At 37.0% G+C, this 13145-nt stretch overlaps 1 protein-coding gene across 2 annotated transcripts in view; it reads right to left on the bottom strand.

Moving 5' to 3' along the window:
* KCNH1 (potassium voltage-gated channel subfamily H member 1) overlaps positions 1-13145 on the bottom strand; it is a 2413895-nt gene that overhangs the window by 2304171 nt on the left and 96579 nt on the right. For both annotated transcript variants that reach the window (XM_044061729.1, XM_044061739.1), the window contains one exon: positions 10918-11041. In XM_044061729.1, the coding sequence (XP_043917664.1) occupies positions 10918-11041 (124 nt within the window). The remainder of the gene's footprint in view (positions 1-10917; positions 11042-13145) is intronic.

The following is a 13145-nucleotide window of genomic DNA, read 5'->3' as shown; positions in this document are numbered from 1 at the left end:
ATACATATATATATATATATATATATATATATATATATATGAAGAAAAGGCTGGCTGAGTATGAGACTGATCTAGAAGAGATGTTTCAAAAAATGGTTGAGTTGAAGACAAAACTCATCAGGAAAAACTGAGATTTTCTGCTGTACAAGAGAACATGGAAGGAACAGACTGTATTAATTTTATGAAGGCACAAAGAAGCAACTAGTCTGGTATTCCACAGCATACCTCTCAACTGTACAGATTGTCTCAGAACGTCAAGATTTTTGCCTTATATTTTTGGTCCATTTTTCATAAAATTGTGGCTTTCTGGCAAATTAGTGGTAAATCATTAAAGGCTGAAGTTAGAAAATAATGACAGACATTTGAGTTTTAGACTTCATACCCTTCAGAAAATTCATGCTAATGCAAAACCTGTTATTCTATCAACTTTTTAAGTTTTAAGAGCAATATTTCAAAATTGTCCCTATTTGTACCACTTTTTTATGGGTTTGTCCAGATTTCTTACTCTAAGAGGTTGAGAGGTATGTTCCACAGCTGGATTTTTTTATGGAAAAGGCACATTCTGTGTATGCTTCAAACCTGGCCATGAGAAATCAGCCAAGACCTATAGTAATAAAGATGCAATCCTACTAGCAGAAAAAGTTCATCCTGACAAAACTATGGCAGAAGGACAAAGTACTAAAACTTGGAGACACTAGAGTGCTTGTGGGAATTGATTATTCACCATGCACCAGGCAAAAGAGAAGCAAATTTATTTCAGCAAACAGGGAATGTTGAGAGGCAGATGTCAGATTCAAGCTGCTGTATCCAGCTGTCTTCAGAATATTTTTCCTGGAGGATCAAAGTCATTTTTGATGCAAAACAGGCTAAGGAAGAAATACAAAAGTTTGTCCAACAAAAAGTGAGCCATCAAGCAGAATGGGACACTGCTTCTCATTCTTCTGATAATAAAGCTCATACAGAGACTTTGCCAGTGAAACCTTTCCAATGTTCCAAGGGAAAACATTCGGGATACAGAGAAAAGCACAGGAATTGACTACAAGAATCGGGAGTACCTTGGAATTGAGCTGAGGTCTGGAGTTGTGAGATGGAAATAAACAAGAAGACGATCAGTGTGTCAGAATTTATTGAATAAATGTGAGATTCCAAGACCACCAGTATGTCAGAAATTATTGAATAAATTTGAGATTCCAAAGTATCAATCACATTTGTAAAATATGGTGGTCCTAGAAAAAGTAGAAAGAACAGACTTTTTTACTTTGTTAAACTACAAGGCATTTGCCTCACTTCATGTCATTAATGTTTGGAAATATGCTAAGTGGAAGGGAAGAGAATAGACAAGGGTAACTGTAAGTAAAAAAAAACTTTCTGTTCTTAACAGTATTCATATAAAACTTTTCATGATATAAAAAGTATATGCAATTTAATAAAGCATTTTCAGATATGTGATAAAGATACTAAAGAAAACAGATGTCTTTTTTCTTTCATTTTTTTTTCTTGCTTCTTTCATACTATTAAGAAATGTGGGCATTTCAGTGCAAAAAGTATAAATAGCTGGATAAAAACATGTTTAAGTTAACAGATTGTAATCTTGGGTTGCTGAGGTGGGGGGTGGGATGTAAAAGTACACAGAAATAATATAGAGAGAGGCGATATGTTTTCCATACTTTTGCATAGGTATCTGGATTAAGACCCTTGACTTAATCTAATAACAAGTTTTAAGTGGAAATAACCCAAGAGAATACTGAATGTAATGAAAACTTTTCCTTCAGCAATAAATGTTCAGTATGCCTTCAGACGTTTGCAGCTGTGGGCTACATTTTTTATTTATTTTCTCTTATGTTTCCAGGGAGATAAGCTGATTATAGGGCAATAAAAAGTCAAAACACTGGTTTCTTCAAGGTTATAAGTTAATGTTTTCTGAAAGCATGCAAGTTGTTTTTTCACAACTGGGAGGGGAATAAATATTAAAAAAGAACTGGAAGCATTTACTATATGTAGGAGCACAGGCAATAGCAGGCATCTTATAATATTAGATTAGATAATGCCTGTGGCTACAGATGTCTGTTTAGGACAACAGTTCCAATTACAGGGGTGGGGGGGTAAACTTCATTATTTGAAGATGTACATAGTTATGCATGTTTGAATTAAGTTAACCAATTACTTTTGCATAGGTATCTGGATTAAGACCCTTGACTTAATCTAATAACAAGTTTTAAGTGGAAATAACCTAAGAGAATACTGAATGTAATGAAAACTTTTCCTTCAGCAATAAATGTTCAGTATGCCTTCAGACGTTTGCAGCTGTGGGCTACATTTTTTATTTATTTTCTCTTATGTTTCCAGGGAGATAAGCTGATTATAGGGCAATAAAAAGTCAAAACACTGGTTTCTTCAAGGTTATAAGTTAATGTTTTCTGAAAGCATGCAAGTTGTTTTTTCACAACTGGGAGGGGAATAAATATTAAAAAAGAACTGGAAGCATTTACTTTATGTAGGAGCACAGGCAATAGCAGACATCTTATAATATTAGATTAGATAATGCCTGTGGCTACAGATGTCTGTTTAGGACAACAGTTCCAATTACAGGGGTGGGGGGGTAAACTTCATTATTTGAAGATGTACATAGTTATGCATGTTTGAATTAAGTTAACCAATTACTTTTGCATAGGTATCTGGATTAAGACCCTTGACTTAATCTAATAACAAGTTTTAAGTGGAAATAACCTAAGAGAATACTGAATGTAATGAAAACTTTTCCTTCAGCAATAAATGTTCAGTATGCCTTCAGATGTTTGCAGCTGAGGGCTACATTTTTTATTTATTTTCTCTTATGTTTCCAGGGAGATAAGCTGATTATAGGGCAATAAAAAGTCAAAACACTGGTTTCTTCAAGGTTATAAGTTAATGTTTTCTGAAAGCATGCAAGTTGTTTTTTCACAACTGGGAGGGTAATAAATATTAAAAAAGAACTGGAAGCATTTACTATATGTAGGAGCACAGGCAATAGCAGGCATCTTATAATATTAGATTAGATAATGCCTGTGGCTACAGATGTCTGTTTAGGACAACAGTTCCAATTACGGGGGGGGGGGTAAACTTAATTATTTGAAGATGTACATAGTTATGCATGTTTGAATTAAGTTAACCAATTAGAGTATTTTTTGAGGGTTTTCATTAAAACAAAAAGTCTTGTAAAATTGGACATAGGCTCAAATGGAGACAAGAAACAACTGTATAAAAGATCAACCTGTCAAACATTAGTGGCTGCATGTACCACAAAAGCTGGAAGTAGACATCTAAAAAAGCTGTCATATATATAATAGGTGGGAATAATAACTTAAGTTGTCATATATAATGGGTTGGAATAATAACTTATTATTATAATGGTGACACTTTCCATATTGTTATGGAATGTGAATGGTCTCACAGGTACATTCAAAAAAAAGAAAGAACACTGAAATATTATTCAGAAATCCTTAGTGTAAACAGCAATTCTACAAGAAACACATTTGGAAAGAACTGAGCATCTGAATTTGATAAAGAAAGGATTTCAGGATGGAGAGTCAGCAGAATATCATGGCCAAAGGAAAACAGGAGTACTTAAATTAATTGCTAGAGTTACAATAGTGATAAAAGAGGGAAAATAATAAACATGGTAAATTTGTGGTAGTAAGGAGCTACTGGCAAAAGAAGAGGATTACACTGGCATGTATTTATATTCCACCTAAAACTGCTATTATGGAGCTTAAGAGGTTTTTGGGAGACGTAATCAGCCTTCAGCAGGGAGTACTACTTATAGATGGAGACTGGAGGTTGATTTGCAACAACATGTTTCTGGGGAGCCTAGAAAGAAAAATATAACAAAAGAGGGTAGATTTCTAATTAAATGTATGAAGATATTTGGCAAGAAAGACTTGAATTCAGTAGGAAGAACTCAGAGAGAATTTACATTTTCCTCAAAATACAATAACTGGGCTTGTCCAGGCAGAAATTATAATAACTGAATCTCCAATTACAACAATATCTTTGCTGGCCAGCTCTGAAGAATCTTCAGCTTCTAAACTCTTTCGGCTTTTCCTGGTTAGGGGTTGCCACAGCAGAAGTCCGGTCCGCTAATGATTGGCAGTGGATTTTTACGGTGCCGAGTTGCCAGCCCGACACCCAACCTTCAAAGAAGGCACACCCATTCACGCACACACCTACCTGCATGTCTTTAGACATCACTTGACCGTGGGGAGGACATGCAGACTCCACACAGAAGGCGCTGCAGGTGAGAATCGAACGGGAGAACCTCTTGCTGTGAGGCAATGCTAACCACTGCACCACCGCGGCCTAGTGAAGAATCTTCAGCTTCTAATACAGTAATATCTGCTCTCTCAGTGTTACAAAGGATAGATCTCCATCACTATTTGTCTTATTAATCCCACTGTTTTCATTGTGCACTAAATTCTCATCCAGACAGTATTGTAAATCCACAGCTTGAGCCATGCAGTTAGCATCTGTCTTTCTCTTCTCTTCTTTTTTTCTAACAGAAATGTTCTTCAATCCTTCCATGTTCAGTTTTGATTTCTTCATTTTCACCTGCCCCTTGCTTCTTTTTTCTACCTTCTCCATTGGAAAAATCATGCCTTATTCTGTAGACTAAAGGTTTTCTGATAGAAAAATATCATCATTCCCTGTAACCTGTGTGCTACATAAAAACAAGGTGTCCTTTTTACTACGTATTCTCTTTCCTTTACAGTCATTTTTTCTTTCTTGTTATTTGTAGTGATCATCTTCCTTTCTTTCTTTTTTTGTTTCCTTCTAAAAAAACTGGATCCTCAGATTGCTGAATACTTGCATCCAGAATTCCAAAGTTGTCAGGGGCATCGTCTTGTTTCATAGAGGATGAATGATCTTTACAGACAAGAAACACATAATTTCCTAAATGTGTTCTATTTGCTCGTTGCCTAACACTGTTTGTCTCACCAGTCCAGTCACTGATATATAAAACAACAGTTCTCCAAGCCATGCCAATTGCACAGGTGCAGTCATCATCATTAAGTCTAGATTTACTTCTAACAATGGTAAGCATCATCCAACTTTTCACACGAGGAACACAGAGCACCAGTGTTATCAGCTAGTGCACCAGTGTTATCAGCTGTTACTTTTAAATATGCATAGCATTTATTGCACTGTACAAGATATTTGTGCATTAGTAAATCGTTAATTGCACACTCATTGAACCCATGTTCAGCATCAAATGAATAAAATATTGTAAAAAGAAAGAATAATCAAAAACCTGTAACAACAGAATTCAAAGAGAACTTAAATCAACTTCAATGACAAAAAAAAATCACACCAGCAATTTACAACTAAATAATCAATTAAGTACAGTAAAATTGTACTGACCATACAAGTGCTGCAAGCCAGACAAAAACTGTAATTCCTTTACAGTAGCTTCTGCTCACTATCACTTGCAGTCGCACTTCCTTTTAACAGTAAAGATTAATAAATCACAAACCAGGTAGGATTTAGATATTGTAGCATATCAGTGCATCTTCTTTCTTTCTCACTGCTCTAGAATCTGCAGTTCAGTTCATAGGTTCATAGGTTCATAGGTTCATACTAGGCTACCTGCCCAAGGGCATTTATAAGCCTAGCCCATAGTTATGTGGCTTTCGCCACCCCTTTAGTTTGAATAAAAACTATGCCTATCATTTTGCTGTGCCTCTGTCAAGCAGTGACACTGAAGTAATCCCTGGGGTATATCTGCAATCTCCCATCCATTGGTCAAGATTCCTCTTGAACAAGGCCAGAGAGGTGCTCTGCCTCACATGTACCGGGATTTTGTTCCACAGCATAGGGAGTCTCTGGGTGATGAATCTGTCCCTCCAGCACGTTCTATTTATAACCGTGTCAAGGTTTAAGTCTCCTTGTGGTTCTGAGGGATCTAGATTTTTAGAGGTGAAGCATATTCATCAAATCTGGGTTTGACATGGCCTTATATGTCAGGCACAGGTCACCTCTGAGCAAGCGGTATGAGACTGAATAGAGCTGGAGTTCTTTCAGTCGAGCAGCATAAGACATATTTTTGAGACCCTTTATCCTTTTGGTGAGGAACTTTTGGGGCCTTTCAAGCTGCAGCAGGTGTCTGGTCAGATACATTCTGCATTGTACTCAATCATAGGTCTAATAAGTGATGAGTACAGGGGGACGATGACCTCCCTTGATCTAGATGTGAATCCCTTCATGATCAGGTGGGTGATATAGAAGGTTTTCCTAACTACTTTAGCAACATGAGTGTCAAGCGAAGGCTACTGTCAACCTGGGTCCCCAGATCTCTGATGACTTTTTCTGTGCTCAGTGGATTGCCACCTATATGGTAGCTAGGGATAACCTTGTTTTATGACTATGCATTTTTGTTAACTTCAGGCCATGGCTCTGGCACCAGTTATCCGTTTCTGTGAGGCCCTTCTGGAGGATATCTGTGTCAGATGAGTTTGCAGTCATCTGCAAACTTTGTCAGCCATAACCCTCCTGTGTTTGCTTGTACTTCAGAAAAGTAGATGCCAAACAAGAGTGGACCCAGGACTGATGTGGGACACCACTTGTGACAGGCTTTGAGTCTGACATGGCTCCAGCAACTCTGACCCTGTGGGTTCTGTCACTTAGCCAGTTTGCAACCCATCTTGTGATGTATGGGTTTACATTCAAGCTGATGAGTTTTTCGATGATACCTGAGTGGGGTATTGTGTCAAGGCCTTTGCCAGGTCGAGGTAGGCTGTATGGACTGCCTTTCCTCATCAATAGCCTTGGTGACTGTCTCAAAAAGTCAACCAAGTTTAAGAGGCAGGATCTGCCTTTGACAAAGCCAAACTGAGTTGGATCCAAAGTCTGCAAGTTCCCTATGTCTTTATTTATGAGTTCCATTATGATCCTCTCCATGGCTTTGCAGATAAGGCTTGTCAAGCTAATGGGGCGGTAATTTCCAGGGTCTGTGGAGGCACCGCCCTTATGAAGTGGGACCATCCTGAGGTGAGGCTAAGATTAAACAGCTGTTCTAACTGTGGGTTTAATTCCTCGTTGAGTTCGTGAAGCACACAGCCGGGGACACCATCTGGTCCCATGGATGCTGTGTTTTTTGCCTTAGTGAGGCAGTTCTCACCTGGGCGTTGGAGATGTTTGGGGGCTACAATCCTCTGGAATAGATATCTCTCCTTTGGGAGAAGTTTGCACTGAACCTGTCAGCCAGTATGTTGGCAATGTGTGTAGGTTCAGTAATTTTCACATCATTTTGAACTAATTCTGAGCATATCTGGGAGTTTCCTCCTAGGTTTCTAACATAGCTAAAGAAGGCCTTATGATTCTCTTTAGAGTCCTTGGCGATTTTTCTCTCAAAATTCCCAGCTCTAATTACAGTTTGCATGTTGGCCACATGTCAGCATGTACTTTCTTTTGGTTCTCAAGATTCCTCACAAAACGCAATGGTTGGTTAGCTGCTTTAAACTGTTTATACCTTGTCTTTATCATTGCCATTGTTGAGTAGATTGTGACTGTAAAAGGCTTGTAAAGAACTACTTCACTTAGCCAGTTAATAAGTAAATAATTAAATTAGTGTCCATTAGCACTTAGGTGGGTGAATGTTCCCAAATCACAAAGTGATGATAAGCTACGGACTGCAGCACACCTGATTTTGAATGTCAATAACAAATCTGAATGTGTGAATAAGCTCATGCTATCCATGAAGCCTAATGTTATATCTAGGAACTGATTTATATTCAAGGTAAAAGGTTAGAAGAACCATTGCATGATATGCAAAGAAAGAAATTTTTCGGAAGAGGAACAGGAACAAAAAATATACATCAGATACTATTCTCACACTAAAGAATACAGTGCAAATGAAATTAGATTTATAAAAGCCATATCTAGCAATGTCATAAATGGGAGTAACGCGATATAAATTATTGGAGGAAAGACAGTAAGTACTTTTAGAGCTATTGTATGGTACCCACTTGTGTGCCATGGTAATTATATAACTGAAAAATATGCTGTTTATGTTTAACATGTATCTCCTCACCTTAAAGTTGTTGCCAATGTCTTTAACTCCTTTTTCACAGACACCATTAAGTCTTTAGCAAACCAACTTACTATTGACAATTCATACCCCCCCACCTGTATACCTGCTAATCTCCCCATATTTCAACTACAACCTATCTCTACTTCTTACATCCTGAAACTCATCCTACAACTCAAACCCTGTACCCCATCTGCAGATCAGTTACCATCTGAATACCTTCAAAAAGCGGCCGAAGCAGTAGCTTATCCTATATCCCTCCTTATAAATAGAACCATCACTGAATAAACCATCCCTGCTATCTGGAAAATTTCCCACATAATCCCTTTACATAAAGGAGGCAGCTCAAAAGAGTATTCTAACTATAGACCTATAGCTCTCCTATCACCCTTAGCAAAAATTATGGAGAAATGTATTCATCATCAGCTAATGCACCACTTAACTCAATTCAATTTACTAGCTAACTGCCAACATGGCTTTAGGCCATTTCATAGCACTACCACAGCTCTCTTATCATTTACCGAGTGTATCAATAGAAACCGCAATAATAGTATCCTAACATCTGCACTCTTCTTAGACCTGTCAAAAGCCTTTGACATGGTAAACCACCATTTGCTCTTAAAAACCCTTGAATCTCTCTCACTAGATACCAAAGTGGTTCAATGGTTTACTTCCTACCTTAGTAACAGGCAACAGGCTGTTCTCTGGGAAAACACACTTTCATCTCTTCTGCCAGTCACTCTTGGAGTACCACAAGGTTCCATCCTAGGTCCTCTCCTTTTCTCTTTATTCATAAATGACTTACATGTAGCAATACCTCAAGCTACATGTATTCAATATGCAGACGACTCAACTCTCATATGCTCTGCCAATACCTCCTCTGAACTTCAAACCCTAACACAGAACATATTTACCACAGTTGAGGCATGGTTCTTGAAACGCTGCCTACTCTTGAATGCCAATAAAACCAAACTCCTGCTTTTCAGACCTAATAGTAAGTCCCCCCCCCCTTAGACTTCTCTATTACTTCCAATAATGGTACACAGATAGTCCCTGACTCTACCACAAAACTGTTAGGTATTACAATTGACAATAACCTCACTTTTGATAACCACATTAATAATACTATCAAAACCGTAAATAGAAAACTTGGCTCCTTATTTAGAATTAAAACCTTTCTAGCTCCACAGGCCAAAATTACACTCGATCAATCTCATCTTATTTCTACTCTTCTTTATGCCTCTCCCATATACACTAACTTAAAGAAAAAAAAACCTTACTAAACTAGCAAATGCATACCATAGCATTGCTAGATTTGTTACTGGAAACCCATTTAGAACTCACCACTGTCAAAATCTACTACAACTAAACTGGCTAGAACTGAAAAATACGCTATTACTCTCCCAACTTACCTTTATTCACAGGTTATTTCACCAACCGAAAAATACCCCTATACTTTCTGATCTTATTTCTCCCTATTCTAATCTAAATTCACTACGCTCCTCAAATAAACCTCTTGTGAAGCTAACTAAGTCCAATAACATTGCAGGCGATTCACTATTCTCCAACACCATAGGTAAACACTGGAATTCACTATCTACCACTCTAAGTACTACATCATCACCCTTCCTCTTCAAACAAAAGCTCAAGCAACACCTAAAAACACTCTGGCGTTGCCCATGCATCAATCCTGACTAACCTTATGATTCTACTAATGACCTTTACCTTCTCTTACCTCTTCCTACTCACTCCTTTCTGAAGAACTATCTCAAAACTCCCTTGTTAATTAATCTCTGATACAATTTAATAAACAAAGCTGTATGGTTGTATGTTTTTAATTGCTTATCTATATTTACTCTTTATGAATGTTCTACTAATGTATAACTCCCCTATTCCTATACTGTAAATAAAATTAAAATGTCCTTCCTAGCATAAATTTTCTCCTTTATATTTTAGATTGAACCTTATTTCTGTATGTATTTTTTTACTAACTATTTGCTTTCTTTATGTAATGACTTGTTTGTATTAACCTTAATGTGGAGCTTTTCTCCCCGGGCCTCTGCTGAAAATGGAAATATATCCAGTTGGACTAGCCCGGTAAACAAATGTAAAATAAATAAAATAAAATAAATAGTACCTGTTAGTGATCCTGTGTGGCTTAATGAGCCTGCAGACCACACATTCATTTCCCTGTGTCTCACAGTGGATGTGTAGTATGATATTCTTATGCAGCAGGAATCAGGTCACTATTATACTGCAATTATTTATAGCACGTCATTTGTATACATAGCAAGGAGCTGAAAAAAAATCTGTCTATTATATAATGAATATTATGAAGCATGTGATACAGAGATTAGAAGCTGCAGTGGTGCAACGGTAGTGTTCTCGCCTCTCAGCAAGAGGTTCTCCTGTTCAATTCTCGGCTGGAGCACCTTCTGTGTGGAGTCTGCATGTCCTCCCCACGGTCGAGTGGCATTCAAAAGACATGCGTGAATGGGCGTGCCTTCAGTGAAGGTTGGGCATCAAGCCAGCACCATAAAAATCTACTGCCAATCATTAGCAGACCGGAGTTCTGCTGCGGCGACCCATAACCGGGAAAAGCCGAAAGAAGAACAACTCTGCATACAGGTCTTTAAGGATGACAATTCTAATGCGAATTAAGTTCCATTTCTTGATTATGAAGCTCTAAATAGAGTAATGAATAGCTGTAGTATTTTGACCATTGAAACACAATCTTCACAACAAATTATTTATTAGCTCTTCAAAGCTATCATTGCAAATGCAAATATTACTTTCTTCTGTGACTACAGGCTGTGAGGATACATTTGCATAGTTCTGCAAGGCACAGATTGATTTACCTGCATGTGCTACTCTTTTGCATTACTTCTGCACGGTGATAGGCTGCCAGTTTACAGAATCCATCATTGCTGTACACGATAGGCCAGTCTACTATTTGGGCATTAGCCAGGACAAAATTAGTGTCTGTTAAAAAGAAAAAAAGGCACAGTCACTTATAACTGATCAAACACTCAGCAAAGGGTTAATTATAAAACATCGAAAAATTCTAAAAATGAATTAATTCAGAGGTAACAAATACCCTAGTCTAGTCTTTGTAACTTAAGGTGCCTCTCTACGTTTGATATAATAAAGCAAATTAATTTATTCAATTCTTTCATTTTATCCCTGTGACAGGCGAAACTGTATTCTGATTCCAAGAAACACTTGTTATAAAGAACAGGCAAAAGAAATAATATAATGCTCATTTGATTTTTTTCTGAGAAGGCCTTTTGCTTTTTTCCCTTCACTACAATATCTAAAAATAGTTCTTTACTCACCTGAGGTATATTTCTGTATTTTTATGAAATGTTCCTGCATTATAAACAAATAATTGCAATATTGCACTTTTTTAATACCACTTTGCTTGTACATACTATATGACAACTGCATGATTTTTAACAGCTTACAACAATCTATACTCAGTTCTGCTACAGCAAAGCTGTGCTGAATTATTGTCTTAATTTTGCTAGTGCTTTTAAATAAGATGATACCTCCCAAATCTCCAAGCTACTTAGTGTAATAAACATTTGATAGGATTTATGGGTTATAGGCACAGACACAAAATCGGTAGTAAAGAAATCTAACCAGAAACGCCCCCTTAACACAGCCTGCTTAGGAACAGCTGGTGTCACTAGGCCTGGTTCAGGTCTAATCTGTGCATCTAATCACACAGTCATTGACTTAGTTTTACAAAATTAAGGTGCAACTGTTTTAGCCCCTGTATAAATTCACTCCTTCCTTCATGAAAAATAATAATTACAAAAATCTCATAAAGATTATAGCTTGCTTCAGGCATTTAATTTATTGCTCTATTTTTTAATGACCTCTCAAGCAATTTGGCAATGTTCATAAAATAATTATTCTACTGATGTTTATGCCATGTTTAATCAGAGTTGTGGAGCAGTTTATTTTCTGGGTGTATACTAGAAAAATAGTAAACCTTTCATCTAATGCAAAAGATAATGTCTAGCAACAAATGTCTGGTTTACCAAAATCATGACTAGGTAAATTTTACAATATGCTTGGCTACTGCCGAACAACTGACATGTAATAATAAGACAAGGCATTTTTCAATTACTGATGTTTAAATATGTGTCATTTGCTAAGCATATGTACATACACACATATATTATTATAGACTGTTAACCAAGTAATCCTACTAAGCACAAGTGTCCCTTTTCAGGGGTGACTTGGCACCACTGTCTGGTATAGTGATCTGCTCAGAATCACGGGTGAGCAAACAGAGGTAGAAGGAATCAAACCTTGTACTATTAGCTACAGGAAGCAGCATGTTAACAGCTCAGAACCTTAATCATCCATCCTTATCATCCTTATTAATGCATACAATATTTTAAATAACATTTTAAACTCCTGTCCAAAATTTAGGAATTTGTTTATCATATCAACAGATGAAAAGAGTTGTTCTACCACAAAATATAACAAACACTACTCTAACACAGGATCAGGCCATTTGTACAGTTTTATGCCATCCTTTCAAAATCGTCATGTGTTAAGTATCCATTTACACAAAGGTTCAGTGCAAGTAAACGTAAATGCAAAAAGCAAAACTCTATTAAATGGTGTTAGTGTTAGTAATTAAGACACACATTATGGCAACTATTTTACACAAAGCACAGACTACAGACAATTCAAGTGTACCACGCCAACATTTGTTATTTTACAATAGATTTTAAGGGACCCCCTTTTGATAGCTGCCAGTATAAAATGTACAGTTCACAACACAACTAGGCTATATAAAATTCTAATCAGCTCTGAATCTTGGGGCATCCCTTTTTTATCACTTAAGACTCTTCCTGCAAATATATACCTTGTCCTGTGAATCAAGAACAGTCTGTTTGTGACAGCTAATGATTACAAAGAGCCATTTGATGTCACAAGCACCACATTATGATTACAGAGCAAGCTGGAAAGATGTCTGAAATTTATAGCAACCAAATCTTAAGATCGTTTTTGTTATGGAAATGTATCCAGTTATAAAAAAATAATGCAGAATTACCAATGGTTAATG

The sequence above is a fragment of the Protopterus annectens genome, chromosome 1.part0, assembly GCF_019279795.1.
Source record: "Protopterus annectens isolate FY-2018-M chromosome 1.part0, PAN1.0, whole genome shotgun sequence".
Lineage (NCBI taxonomy): Eukaryota > Metazoa > Chordata > Ceratodontiformes > Protopteridae > Protopterus > Protopterus annectens.
The sequence above is the reverse complement of the archived record's forward strand: the minus strand, read 5'-3'. Positions and strand labels throughout refer to the sequence as shown.